This window comes from Aquila chrysaetos, chromosome 25 (assembly GCF_900496995.4).
Source record: "Aquila chrysaetos chrysaetos chromosome 25, bAquChr1.4, whole genome shotgun sequence".
Classification (NCBI taxonomy): Eukaryota; Metazoa; Chordata; class Aves; order Accipitriformes; family Accipitridae; genus Aquila; species Aquila chrysaetos.
The window spans coordinates 4,381,791-4,394,878 of NC_044028.1; the positions used below are offsets into that span (position 1 = coordinate 4,381,791).

Here is a 13,088-nt window from a genome sequence, read left to right on the forward strand (position 1 = left end):
GTTTTTAAGAAAAAGGCGGGGGGGGGGGGAGCTTGCTGAGTGTCTATCTGCCTGCTGCCAGGTCTTTTTCTTTTGAAACGGTTCTAGTATCCTGTCCTTGACTGTGTTGCAAAAAAGCTGATGGTAATGTTAGAGCTTGGTTATAGGTAGCCTTATTCTTTACCTATAAATAGGCACTGAAATCACTGAGGTAGTGTGGGATAGCTTCTTTCCATCTGTCTTGCTTGCTTTTTTATTATGTTGTTTATGTAGGGCAAGACCCTAGAGTGGCTTTGATCTTGTTACTTCACGTTCTTGGCGGCCTAGTGCTATAAACATTAATAAACTTCTTTTTCATGCCACTAGATGGAACTGGCTCACGCTTATAGATATTTGTTTAAACTTGAGCTCTGTATTGAGTATTGACAAAATGAATTGCTAGCTCTTGGTGGGAGCTTGGCTTTTACCCTCAAAGCAGTGCTTTATTAAGCTGCTTGGGTTTTTATGCAGTCTGTTTTGAAATAGAAAAGTGGTACATTGCCAGTTCTTTCCAGGCTTGGCTTTTTTTTTTTTTTTTTTTTTTTTTTTTTTTTTTTTCCCTTGACTGTGTACTACAGTTAATGCTGTTTATTATCTTACTGCTTTTAAACCACCGTGAGTCTTTTGGTGATGTGTGTGCATGTTTCTCCTGTACGGGGGGTAGGCAGTCTGTTATCCCAAATTTCATTTCAGATTATTTCCTGTACCTCTTTCTTGATGCTCAAGGTCGAAGTGTGTAAATTCCTCTCTATGGGAACCAGACTTGCCTACAGAGAATACAGTTTTAATGTCAGTCTTGTGGCTTATGCCTTGTTCTTGGATGTGAACAGCTGTGGTTTAGCAAGCATTGGACAAAGCACCATTTGAGCTGTTCGGGAGAAGATTTTTTGGTGACTGTGCCGAGCATTTGCGGTGTCGACCCACCCGTGCATACACGCGTGCCCAACTCTGCTAACGCATTGCATGCCCCTGTACGGGAGAAATATCCAAGCCGCTTAGCTTTGCTCAGAGCAAATCCAAGCAGACACCTGTCTAGCCTCTGTCTGCACCGCTCGATGCTGCGAGGGCTGATTTGTGGCTTTCACGAATGTCCTTGTTCCTCCCCAGCCAATCTCGGAGTGATCCTTTGCTGGTTTTGCCTGCCAAGAGGTTCCTTTGTTGAGTGTGACCCTGTGTGAAGGCAGCTGAGACAAGGCGGGTGTTAGCTATGCAGGGGCTGTTGGTTGTTGCAAGGAGTGCTTTGAAGGACCAACCTGCTGGGAAGCAGAAGCGCTTGGCATGGGTACGTGAGCTGTGGAGGCCTGGGTGCCGATCCTGGCTTTGCTGCTAGCTTGCTTGGTGGCCTTGGCCATGCTGGTCCTTTCTGTGCTTCCATTTCTCCATCTTTTAAATGGCAGGAAGCATATTGATCTTGTTTTCTGAAGTACTGAGAGGGCTAAGAATTGAAAAATGCTATGCAGGACTAGGTGGTAGCTATTCACGAGTACCAGGGAAAATACAGCTGTAATAATGTGGGTGTGACCTTTTTAAAAGGACAGGGTCTTCACCAAGTATGCTTACAGTGAGTGACCCAGCTGCTGAGCTGCTGCTCCAGCACCTGTCTGCAATGATGAGAGCAGTGCTTTCATGCCGTTCTGGCAAATAAAGGAAGATTTATTTCTCCTTGCTTATAAGGCAGAAGCTGAAGAACCTAGTGGAAATACTCCCAAAAATCTTGCTTTTGAAGTGTTTTCAAAGCATCAGTAGGCCCATGATACTCTTGGAGCTGCTTACTGGAAATAGGGTGTGCTACTGAGGTTTCAGGGTACAAATATAGGGGTAGTTGCATATTTGTAGTAATGCTGGCTAGAAGAGGCCTCTGCAGTTCCCTAGCCTGATGTCCCACTCAAATTTGGACCATCACCAGTGCTGAGACCAGGTGAGCGTGGGTGTTTGTAGCCCAGCCTTGAAAACCTTTATGGTGGAGGTTCCCTCCGGATAAGGCTGCTTCAGGCACTGAGCCACGCTGCTGGCATCCTTTGTGTGTGTTAAGCAAGCGTCCTGCCCTGCAAACGGGAGAATGCTGCTGCCTTGCTTATTTATCCCACTGCCTACAGTGCAAGGCTGTGGACTCTGTGCAGGCTGTTCCGCAGGAGGAGGGTGCGTTCCTGCCCAAAGCTGGCTGACTCGGTGCTGCCATGCAGCGTGTGCTCTCTGTGAAATGTGGCTTGGGTTTTGGCTTTTTTTAAGTGCTAAATTATACTTCTTAATTTTTATTATTTCAGCCTGTATTAGAATATTTTTAAGATGGTAATAACTAGTTCCTTGGGCATGGGGGGGGGGCATAGATATGAGTACATAGTATGCATCTGAACTGATTTCTTCATTTTGCTGTCCTATCCTAGCTGCAAATTCTGTTCCCTGTGGAGGAGGTTAGGTAGAATTATTGAGGAGGAATTTATACTGCTCTTGTGTACTAGCAAACAGGATTTTATAGCAGACCCACCATTTTCTTCCAACTTATGAGTCAGTAAATATTTAATAATACAGATTCTTCCGTGCTCTAATAATGAGACGAATACTTCTCAATAAAAAGACCTCCTTTCTCATTCCAGTGATCAAATTGTGCTCAGAGTTCCCGTATGTATTCAGTTGCTCTGTGATAGCAGGAATTGAGAGCTATAAGCTGACAGAGCATAAAATGGAAACCTACTGTTCAGGTTGCAGTGATTCCTCTGACCTCCTAATCCTGTTTGGGAGCCTCCAGCCAGCTCATTGTGCCTCTCTGACAACAGGTGGGGGTAGCAAATTTTAGTCCCAAAAGCTCAGTCCTGTGAAGGAACCTGATCCCTGTTGCGGTCTCTTTTCAGTTTGAGAGCAGGTGGCATATCCTGGAATTTGTACCAAACCCTCATTGAGGAGGGAACGTGTCGTAAATCAGGAAAGTCTCTTCTTTAAAATAGCAGATGGTGGCAAGGAAGTGTGCTCTAAATGTGGCTTGTTCCCATGCCGGTTCACAGTGCAGGCACAAAACACGCACTTATATACTGCCCTGCCAGGGGTGCAGCTTCCTTCTGACATGCCAACAACACGGACGTCGTAGAAGTGAGCTCAAAGCATCTCTGGTCCCTCTGAAGTTGTGCCTCGGCTTGGCGGCACACAAGGGAATTCAGGGTGTGATGCTGGTGTCTCCATTTCAGCAGTGTGGCTCACTTGTGACATTAAGTGTGATAGGGGATGGTTGTAATGACATCAACTGGTACGCTTGAGGTGGAGGCTGACGTGGTGTTACCCTGTGGCAGCTCAGGCAAGTGGGTTTTGCTCCTCTCACCAGTAGATGGTGGCAGAAACATCACTACGTGAGTTGATGCATCAGGTTTTTGACTTCTTGGAAACAGGAGAAGATCCACATATATGGAAGGTTTGAGTCCTGGCTGGACAAAATTGCATCTTGTTGTGTTTTTCCCTGCCACCCTCTTTCTGTGATTGCATAGCTATAAGCATCTTTGTGTCTTCTCCAGAGAGGCTTCTTGGGCCTGATTGCACTCTTCAGTCAGCTGTCTTAACTGTCGGAACAGAAGATAACAGAAACATGTCTGCTTTTAGGCACTGAGAAGGTGGTACAGAAAAATATCATCATGGAGACACTGTGCTGGGAGAGCCAGGAGAACCCCCAAAATGATCTAGCAGCTTAGTCTTGGGAAAGCCTGATTAGGGTGCTGCTGACTTTGTCTAACTCTCTCCTGTTTTTATTTTGTCTTCTAGTTCCTCATGCGAGCCTGACTGCCATGTGTGGACATTGATGCTTTTGAGTACAGCTGTTTAAAATGGCAGAGAGAGGTGGAAATGAAGAAGTAATTAACCTGAACAGCTTCCGTAGTCACAGAGGGAAAGGTGAGTACTGACTGCTGCATATTTCCAAAACACTCTTTGTAGAACTCGGCTTACAAGCAGCAGGATTCATAGATACTAAACTTGGAAGAGCGCTGTTAATGGGAACCTGCTAGTGGTCTGTTTAGCATGTCATACGCTGCTCTGTTACACTTACTTCACAGCCACCTACAGAAAATTCTTTCATTTTATGCAGACATGCAAAATATTTGGCTCTTGTGTTTCTCATGTTGTACTGCCTTAAGGCAGATTGCTGACTTCTTGAGAACACCATGTAGAGGTATTTCAGCAGATCTGAGGGGCTTATGGTGTTCCACGCTTCTGAGGACCTCAGAGGAAAGAGGCTGGCTCTGCATTTATATCCTCGTAGGGCTGTATGGATGTATGGCACCTGTTCCTCCAAGAGTGGAATTCAAAATGATGCTTTCTGTGTATGCCTGAAAGGTGATAAATGAATACTCATGAATACTTATGCTAAAGCATGAGCAAAAAAGTTGTGTCAAATCGTAGGGAAAGCATGGTTGTATGCTGTCTCTGAAGTACAGAAACCTTCTGTTTCTGGCTTGAGTGTGTCTCCTGCATTCAGCAGCTGTGTTCAGTAGCATCTATATTCCACTCTTGACAAGCTGTGAGGGACACGGTTGTCATCTAATAGCAGGATATCTTCTGCACCCACAGCTAGGGGTCCTATCTCAGTCTCGCATAAGGTACTCCTGCAACATCACACTTTTTCAGAAGAGGCCGAATTGCACAGGGAACCTTATCTCTCTGTTAATAAAAGAAAATGTGTCGTCCCTGAGATAGTGAAAGTTCTAGACTTCCCTGCAAAAATTAGGAAGTACCCTGCACATGGCCTTTCCAGAATAATTTTTGCAGCAGCTTGACTCGTGCTGAAGTTTAGGATAGAAGAATATCTGCATAAGTGTCAGTGACTGTTTCATGCATGTGCCGTTGCGGTGAGCTACAGTTTGTGCAGGTGTTTTGCTCAGAGGGCCAAGGGAGGTAGGAGTGGCTGTAACAGTAACTTGCAGAGGAACCAGTGACCTTTGAGCGCTTCTTCCCTGTTGCCGCAATGCAAATGCAAAGATTGCTTTTTCAGATGTTTCGGTGCTTGTGTCCTGTAATTTCAGTTATTTACCTTTAGCAAATAGCTAACTTTACTTACTTTACTACAGACTGGATAAACCGCAGGGACGAAGGTCTTATCATGATATCAGATTCCTCAGACGAAGAATTACCTTTGTTGCTGGAAATGCCAGCAGAGCAGCAGCGTGAGGAAGATGACGATGATGTAGTCATCTTGGCAGAGGTAATTTTTCATTCTTATACTTGCCCTGCTTTATTCATGGCCTTTATAGCCAACTCTTGTGCAAATATCTGATGCATTCCTTTGAGAGTCATGTCTGGTTACAGTAATTTACTTAGGATGTCTGAAATGCATGTTCACATGATGGCATTTTGCTGACTTTAAGTGTTTAATCATATTTTGGGCACAGGAGGGGAGAACAAGGCTGTTAAACTGCGTTGTAGTTAAAGTTCTACTTAACAAAGGCTGTAGCTTCCATAAAGTTATCTAGACAAATCCAGAACGGTGGAGTGCTTTGTAAGAGGACTTGATATTCCTTAGAAGGCAGTTTTTCAAAACATGCGTTGTTTGACCTTGTATGCTTTATATTCCTCTGTGTTATTTGGATTCTTGTTGGGCTGTGGCAGGCACTTAAATTTTTGTGGTTTTACAAAGCCAGCCCACCTGATAAATCTCTTTCCACTGGCACAGGCAGTCATGCTGAGGAGGGCCAAAGTCTTTAGCCGGCCCTGATTATTTTAAATGTCTTATTTTATATCTAAGCTACATTAAGAATATATTCCACTTTTCTGTTAAAGTAACCAGAGGCATTGAGAAAATGGGTTGTGAAGCTGACCTTTCTGTTTCTTAGTTGAAAACAGTAGCAGAGAATATTCAGACTCTGTTGGCATACAGCACTCTGTCTGCCAGAGGCAAGGACAAGGCCAGAGATTAATGTTTTGAGCTTTGGTTCCTGCCTGTTTAAATAAATTGGTGAGAATGCAAATATGCCATCAGTTAGTTCCTCCTTCCCAGACTGTTTTACTGGGAGGGAAGTGGGGACTGAGGTGAGCTCAGGAAATTATTCCAGTCTGAAAGTCCTGTTCATCCCCAAATTGTGCCAAATGTTCTCTTACTACCTGGGGACAGACTGAGGATGGAGTTTGGTGAAACAAAGATAGGTGGGTTGCAGTTTTATGCCTTATTAATCACCTTGCTAAACAGACCTTTCATCTGCTTCCCATCAGAAATTTGATTAGATGCAAAAGATCATCTGGAGCAAGGATTCTGACATGCAGACAAGAACTCCTACTTACTCTTGTCTGTCTTCTTTTTAGACCCCAAAGCATCAGCAGCTTCTGCGTCCCAATGTCATCAGACCTGCTGCTCAATGGCAGGGTGCAAACACTGTGGGAGAAGGAGGATCTAAAAGTGCTGTCGAGCCCTTGAGGAGCACATATCTGCAAGATGAGATCTCAACTCCGCTGTGCCAGGGAGACCAGAATAATCACATGGTGGAAAGCAGTGCTGGACCAAGCAGGGATGAGAATATGAACTTTGCCTTGCAGCAGCCCGGACCATCTGAGCTTAATGGCGCCAGGTTTGAACTTACAAGTAACGAGGAGCCTGGCCCAAGTTTGCTTCCAGCAATAAAGACGAGTCCACAGCCTGCTGTTAACAGAGAAATCATTAGTCTGGAGAATGCAGACCTTCCACCACAACAGGAAGAAAAGGTAGAAGCCCAGGGATGGCAAGTACAGGACTTGGAGCCAGAGCAAAACCTCAGAGGAACAGCTGTTGCACCTACCGCAGACCAGGAGATCCACAAAAACAGCCAGCTGGATCACCCATACTTCCAGACGTTGGAAGACGAGCCACATGCTGTAGTAAATGGTTGTGCTCCTCAGCAAGGGCAGCCTGAAGCAGACCCAGGATCTTTGAGGGCATATGGAGAGGAGGCTCCTGGGCCAGCCTTCCCCCGACCTGAACCACAGCAGGATGGGATTCCAGGTCCTGCTTCACCCCAGCCAGCACATCCACCAGAAGAAACGGGTCAGCAGGCAGCTATAGACAATGAACAGCCAGGTCCAGCATTCCCTGCACAGGGCTCTCACGAAGTTGGCTCTAGTAATGTGCCAGAACAAGGAGCTGCTGGGCAGGACCAAGACCCCACTGCACTGCTCATCAGAGAGACAGTGAGTATTCCCAGGGCTTGTTTGCCTTCTGTGTGCATGTTATTTTCAGACAGGTTTTTCAAGGTGCGTAGTGTTTCACATGCTGAAAGCACAGCCCTGTTGACTTCAGCTGCAAATCCTCCTTGTTTTGGCTGAGACTCAGCTATGCGCCAGGTGAGGAGCATGCAATGAACTGTCTTGGGAAACTGTGGTTTGAAAGACTAACCCCAGCACTATGGCAGAAGTGGTGAGAGGATGCGAATCTTGAGGGCACTGTTTGGCTTGGGATGGGCTCTCGGCCAGAGGGATTTAGCAGAACTGATTGCAGGGTCTCAGGGGCACAGTGAGGTGAAATAACATGGGTCTGTTCCCTTAAAGGCTACTGCCCTCTCAGTTCTGCTAGTTTGTTTTTGTCTGGCTGGTTCCTAACCCAACTCGGTAGAGCTGGTTTAGGAATGGATGTAGAGCTAAATGAGCAAAACTGAGACACTAAACACTGGCAGAGGGATAGAGGGTGGGGTAGAGAAGCCTCAGAGACATGGCTGCTAGCCATGGCTGCTTTCAGCTGGCTTTTCTAAAGTAGTTTGGTCCATGGCCATGTTAAAGCCACCATGGTGGTTGGGGGTAATGGTTGCCCTTGCAGTGTGGATTTCCAAGCAGTAGCACTGAGGGTTTACTGGATAAGCAGCATGAAGACTTGCGTATGTTAACTCGATGCGCTCCTTTATGACTCTGTGTGTGAAGCTTAGCATGAGGGGCACTAGCTACAAGAACCAAACCGCCAAGGATGGTACTCCTTAACCTTTGGTATGTTCAGCAGCTTGGGTAACATGGTGTATATTTAAAAATATTAAAAAAAAAAAGTGGTGATGCTTCACATGTCTAATGTTTTCCATTCCAATGCATACTCCTCCCCTTGACTGCTAGGAGGAAGGGTCTCTCTTGATGCCTTATGGAATGCTTTTCTGCAAACAAGCGTATTTTACTGTATCTGTATCTTACACCACCACCCCCATCCTCTCCAAGTCTTCCCTCCCCATCCCATATCTGATTCTATTAGTGAAAACTGGGATTGAGGAAAATATTCTTTAAGTAGCAGTCCAACAAAATTCAGTTCTTTCCAAGTAAGACCTTGTTGATCAGTGACTTGCTTTTGAGATGGGTAAGTAGAAACTCTTGCATTTTCAGGGTTGCTTGACAACCCTGACCAGTTCAGTCTTGCAAAGCAAAATATCATCTGGTGGAATTGATTGCAGTACCTGTACAGCAACCCAACAAGAGAGAGTAGCAAGGGGTGCTCTTTGCTATGTGGCTAATGCTGGGAGAGCTTTCACAGAAACGCCAGTAAAGGTTTGTTGTCTGTTCTGATCTCATTGCTAGTGTGTCTGGGTGCTTTGAGTGGGTATGTGTATTGTTTGTTTTTTTCCTTTTGCTTTGGAATGTTGTATTTCAGCACATGATCTGGAACTCCTTAGTCTTCTGTCTGAAGGTAAATATTAGCTTTTCTTGTGTTGTAGATCATACCTATGTGCCTTGCCTCTTTCCATCCAGCCTGAATCACTCGTTAGGCCAGCTGCTTATGGCCATTCACATCAGTACCCATACTCTTTTTGTGAGAACGAGCTGTTAGCAATCATCCTGTGGAGCAAAAGAAAGCCAGCAGCTTGCAGTATCCAGTCTGGATGGATATAAATGGTCTCTTGAAATCCATTTTGGCCCTTGTCTCAGGAGCATGCTAGATAATTACCTATAAATCTCTGTCTTTGGTGCTGTTGCTAGGTTGTGCTACTCAGCTCCTCTAATACCTACGTAACCTTTAGCTTTTCCTACTGTAGGAGGCAAGATTCCCAGATGTGAAGAAGGAATATATTGAAGAGCTAATCAGTATCAAGAACTGCTATGACTTAAATGTGTAAGTATAGATCTAAGAGCTAGGGTGTATCATACAACAGTCTGGCTGCAGTCACATTTCCATTTCCCTGCCCGCTAATGATGCTGTTCTAGAGCATATCCAGGCTGGGAGTCAGCACTGCGTTGATAGGGCCAAAGAGCAGAGTATTTTTTTTTTTTTTCTTCTAATAGAGCTTTTCTTAAATCCTCTCTAATTCTGATGTGCTGTAGCTTCTCTGCTTTTAAGATCATTTGTTCATTTAAAGATATTACATATCATTTCCTCTTAACTGTTACTAGGGTTCTTAAAAAGGGTGAGTGTCAGGATTAAGGTGTTGAGATGACTTCTGTAAAATATAGTACGAAGGTGGGTTGGTGAGTTTTGAGTTGGAGGAAAGAGTTTCCTATCTCTTCATTTCACTGGCTTTTGGCTTTTTCCAGGTAAAGCTGACCTGATCTGGACTCCCTTATTTAGTGTCATGATGTTGGCTTTTATCCCCTTTACTTAATCAAGTAGTGATGTTGCCTTTTATCCCCTTTACTTAATCAAGTAGTAGTGGTACTGTTTGAGTTCTCTCACATTGCTTGTTGCAGATAGAATAGAGCAAACACATTTAAGGGCTGATAGGATTGTTTCTAGATATCTGTCGAGGGACTGATTTTGGTCAAACTGAGCAGAAACATGAGCCAAGAAGGGAAGTAAAAGGAGTGGAAAATCAGCATGAGGACTGTTGATTTCCCAATTGTGTTAGCAGCTCAAGAATACCTTAGTGTTCATCGTGCTTGATATCTCTGGAAGTCATGTTAGAATCAAAAGTTTAAAAAAAGTCATTAACCTTATCAATAAGTTGCATCATGTCCCTGCCCTTTTGGGTGAAGCTTGCAAAGCTGAAGAGTGAAGGATTGCGTGTGTTGGCACCAGCAACACAGAGGGGAAAGTGGTTTGAAGTAAATCACTTGTGACTTGTCTGATGCTAGGTGGCCCCTCTCTCTTTCTCCCTCTCTGCAGCTGTCACTGCTATCTCAAACATGTTGAAACTAGTTATTATGGGATACAAGAATGAAGAATAGGTGTTGGTTGCCAGAGTATTCGCTCTATCTTGTATGAATCCAATGCCCTTTCCAGTTAACTAGGGCACTAATTAAGCAGCATTCAAATGCGTGAGGCTTAGAATTAGTTATTGGACCATAAATAAGTTAACTGGCAAGGAACTAAGGATGATCCCATCCGTTGGGCATAGATTTCCTATTCTGCTGCCTTTGCGTGTGTTATGAAGTCATGTCTCCAAAGTAGGGCTTCTTGGTTAGAAAGTTATCAGGCTGTAACTTCTTTCTTGTCTTTCAAAAGTGCTGTCCTGCAGTGGTGATGTGGTCAGCATGAGAGAAGCTTTCAGGTGCCCGCACTGCATACTTTGTGCACCTCGGCGTGGATGGTTGTGTTGGGAGTGTAGAAGACCAGTAGGGCCATTCCTTGGGGCAACTGGGCTGTTGAAGTTGGGCATCTGACTGCACGACTCTCTTGCAGATTGTGTGAAAAAACTTGTCATTGTGTCTTGCGGGGATTTAGTGAAGCCTGATAGAATTAAATCCCAGTATCAGCTTCTATCAGTCTTAATGTGTTCCTTCCCTTTTTGCGCCTGAAATCTCTTCTCTCCTATTGTGTGCCACAGACCCAGTGAGATGAAAAGGTGCTTACAGGCTTCCCTGTAGGCCATCTACAGTGTCTGCTCAGCGGTGCGTTACCCACTTACTGGATGATAAAGATTTCTTCTCCATATTTTTATTCCTTTAACCAAACTATCTTTTGAGTTGTCACTGCATCTTTTGTATGAGAACAAACGGGTCAAAGCACTGGTCAGCCTCGCTGGCAGGGTCTCTTTGATCTCCATGGTATGTCAAGCTGAATCAGGCTTGAAATATAATAAATAAGGGTGGCTGGGTTTGGGCAGGGATGAGGCTTTTAACTGGCTCTGTGTCCTGTGGTGCAGATATTAATGAACAGTGCTGCAAGTGTGCGTGCATTGCGCGCTGGGACCCACTTAACTAATTGTCAGACATTGAAGGTTAACATCTCTGAAAATCCTGAGCATTGAAATGGCAACATGCAGAAAAGTTCAAATGTATTCTGACTGTGCCCCAGCTGAAACCCTTGCGTTTGAGCTGCAGTGATTTGAGCTCCTTGAAGTTTCTGTTTTGTTGGATTAAAACAGTTATCTTCTACAAAGGGATGGGGGTAGGGCTGGAAGCTATTAAATGCTCAGTGCCAAGATATTTTGTTGTTTTCTGAAATGATCTTCTTAAAACTTTCAACTGTCGTGAAAGATAAGATGTGGGAGCTCCTCTTAGCAGGGTATCATCTATTCAGCTTTTGTGTGCAGAAGCATTCACACTCAGTCAAAAGCTTCTGGCTCAATATGTCAATACCTGATTAAACAAAAAGAAATGCCTCTGCTTTGAATGTGAAAGCAGGGCTAAAGTAATCATGCCTTGATAGTGGGTTAATGCTTCAAGCCAGTTCAGATTTCTTAATTAGGGACTGATTTCTGACATCAGGAATGTAAATTAGCTGCAATTATGTCTTTGCTGCAACCTAGCACCTTCTTGTTCAAAAAGTTTTACAAATGTTAATTACTTGTCCTAGCTCCTTTCAGAAGGATATTACTCTACAGCTGGGGAAACTGAGGAACAGCTTATATTACTTGACCCAGCTAGCACAGCTGGTTAGTAGTGGTTGAGAATAAGCTGTGAAAGTCTGATTCAGACAGATAGCCTACAACAAGCTTCCCTTTCAAAAGGGCTTCTGAAGTACTTGTGGATCTCCGTCAACGGGGTATTCTGAAACTACTTGCTAGAGTCTTTTCTAAGTTGAAATACTCAGTTAAACTAAATCTACCTGACAGTTATGATTGTTTGTGATAGGACCTCAGGTATGCTGCATTTACAGGCTAGTATGCAATTTTTTCAGCAATTTTTAGTGATTATTTTCTAAATGCTGTTCTCACTAGATCAGTTTCTAGTGGAAGCTGGACAATGCTGGTGTGATTTCAAACTTTATTACAATGAAACCTCTATTCAGAGTACATATTGTACGTAAACACAGTTTAAACAAGTTGCTGTGTCTGTTCTAATGTGAAAGTAGATCAAGACTGGAGGCTTTAATTCAAATTTGAATCCGTAATCTTTTGTTGAGGAATACATCAACCTTTCACGGGTTTTGTAGGGGTTTGTATGCTTCTTTTTCCGTGGACGCATTTGTGTTAGCTGCGGTAGATGACCGCTAGATTTCAATTACTGCTGCTAATGCTGTGACTGTTCTTTCTTGTATGGTCTTTATAATGTTAATTCCAGAGTAGCAGAAAGTTAATACACCTTAACTCGTAGTCGTGTAGCATTTGACATGTGCTCGAAGGAGGTACCACTTCACATGGTTTTACCCGTGGATGTGAGTGGGGAGGTAAGCCTGATTGTTCACCTCTGGCATGGAGAGATGTAGGTTGGTTAGTAGCTCACCCATATAAGCTTCATGTATGTAAATGTAATTGTTGGAAAGGCAAATCTATTTGCTTTTCCTTCTGCAGTCATGCAGCTGATCATTATTTACTTAATTCTCATTTACTTGCAGTTTGCTCTAGTCTAGGACTTCCCTTGCTTCTTACAGGGCAGTCTGTGACTTGCCTGCCTAGCCTCATAATTATAGGATACTAAAAATTGGACAAGCGAGGAATGAACCTGAGCTCCCAAACCCTGAAGTAACTATATTTATCTTTTCAGACTTTGTAACTTTCTTCTGGAAAATCCAGATTACCCAAAGAAGGAAGGCAGAGTGGTTTTAAATCCCAGCAGCAGCCTGCTCGCCAGCCAAGATGAGACAAAGGCAAGTGAGAGAGTATCCTCACCTACAGCATGCCTCTCATCCAGTCTGTTCAACCTGAGTGGACCTTGGGGTGTCTGGTTCTGTTAGTGCGTATTTGTAGAGTGCTCGGTTGAGCCGTACTTTCATAGGAGGCCTCTGGGTGCATTTAAGAGGCTGTTAAATAGCAATAGTTAGTTGCTTGTAAGATGATTTCCAA

At 44.1% G+C, this 13,088-nt stretch overlaps 1 protein-coding gene across 4 annotated transcripts in view; it reads left to right on the top strand.

The window, feature by feature from the left end:
* RNF216 (ring finger protein 216) overlaps positions 1 to 13,088 on the top strand; it is an 82,086-nt gene that overhangs the window by 12,596 nt on the left and 56,402 nt on the right. For all 4 annotated transcript variants that reach the window (XM_030002017.2, XM_030002020.2, XM_030002018.2 and 1 more), the window contains exons 2-6: positions 3,763 to 3,891; positions 5,064 to 5,197; positions 6,292 to 7,149; positions 8,964 to 9,040; positions 12,790 to 12,892. In XM_030002017.2, coding sequence (XP_029857877.1) covers positions 3,825 to 3,891; positions 5,064 to 5,197; positions 6,292 to 7,149; positions 8,964 to 9,040; positions 12,790 to 12,892 — 1,239 coding nt within the window. In that variant the 5' untranslated portion in view covers positions 3,763 to 3,824. The remainder of the gene's footprint in view (positions 1 to 3,762; positions 3,892 to 5,063; positions 5,198 to 6,291; positions 7,150 to 8,963; positions 9,041 to 12,789; positions 12,893 to 13,088) is intronic.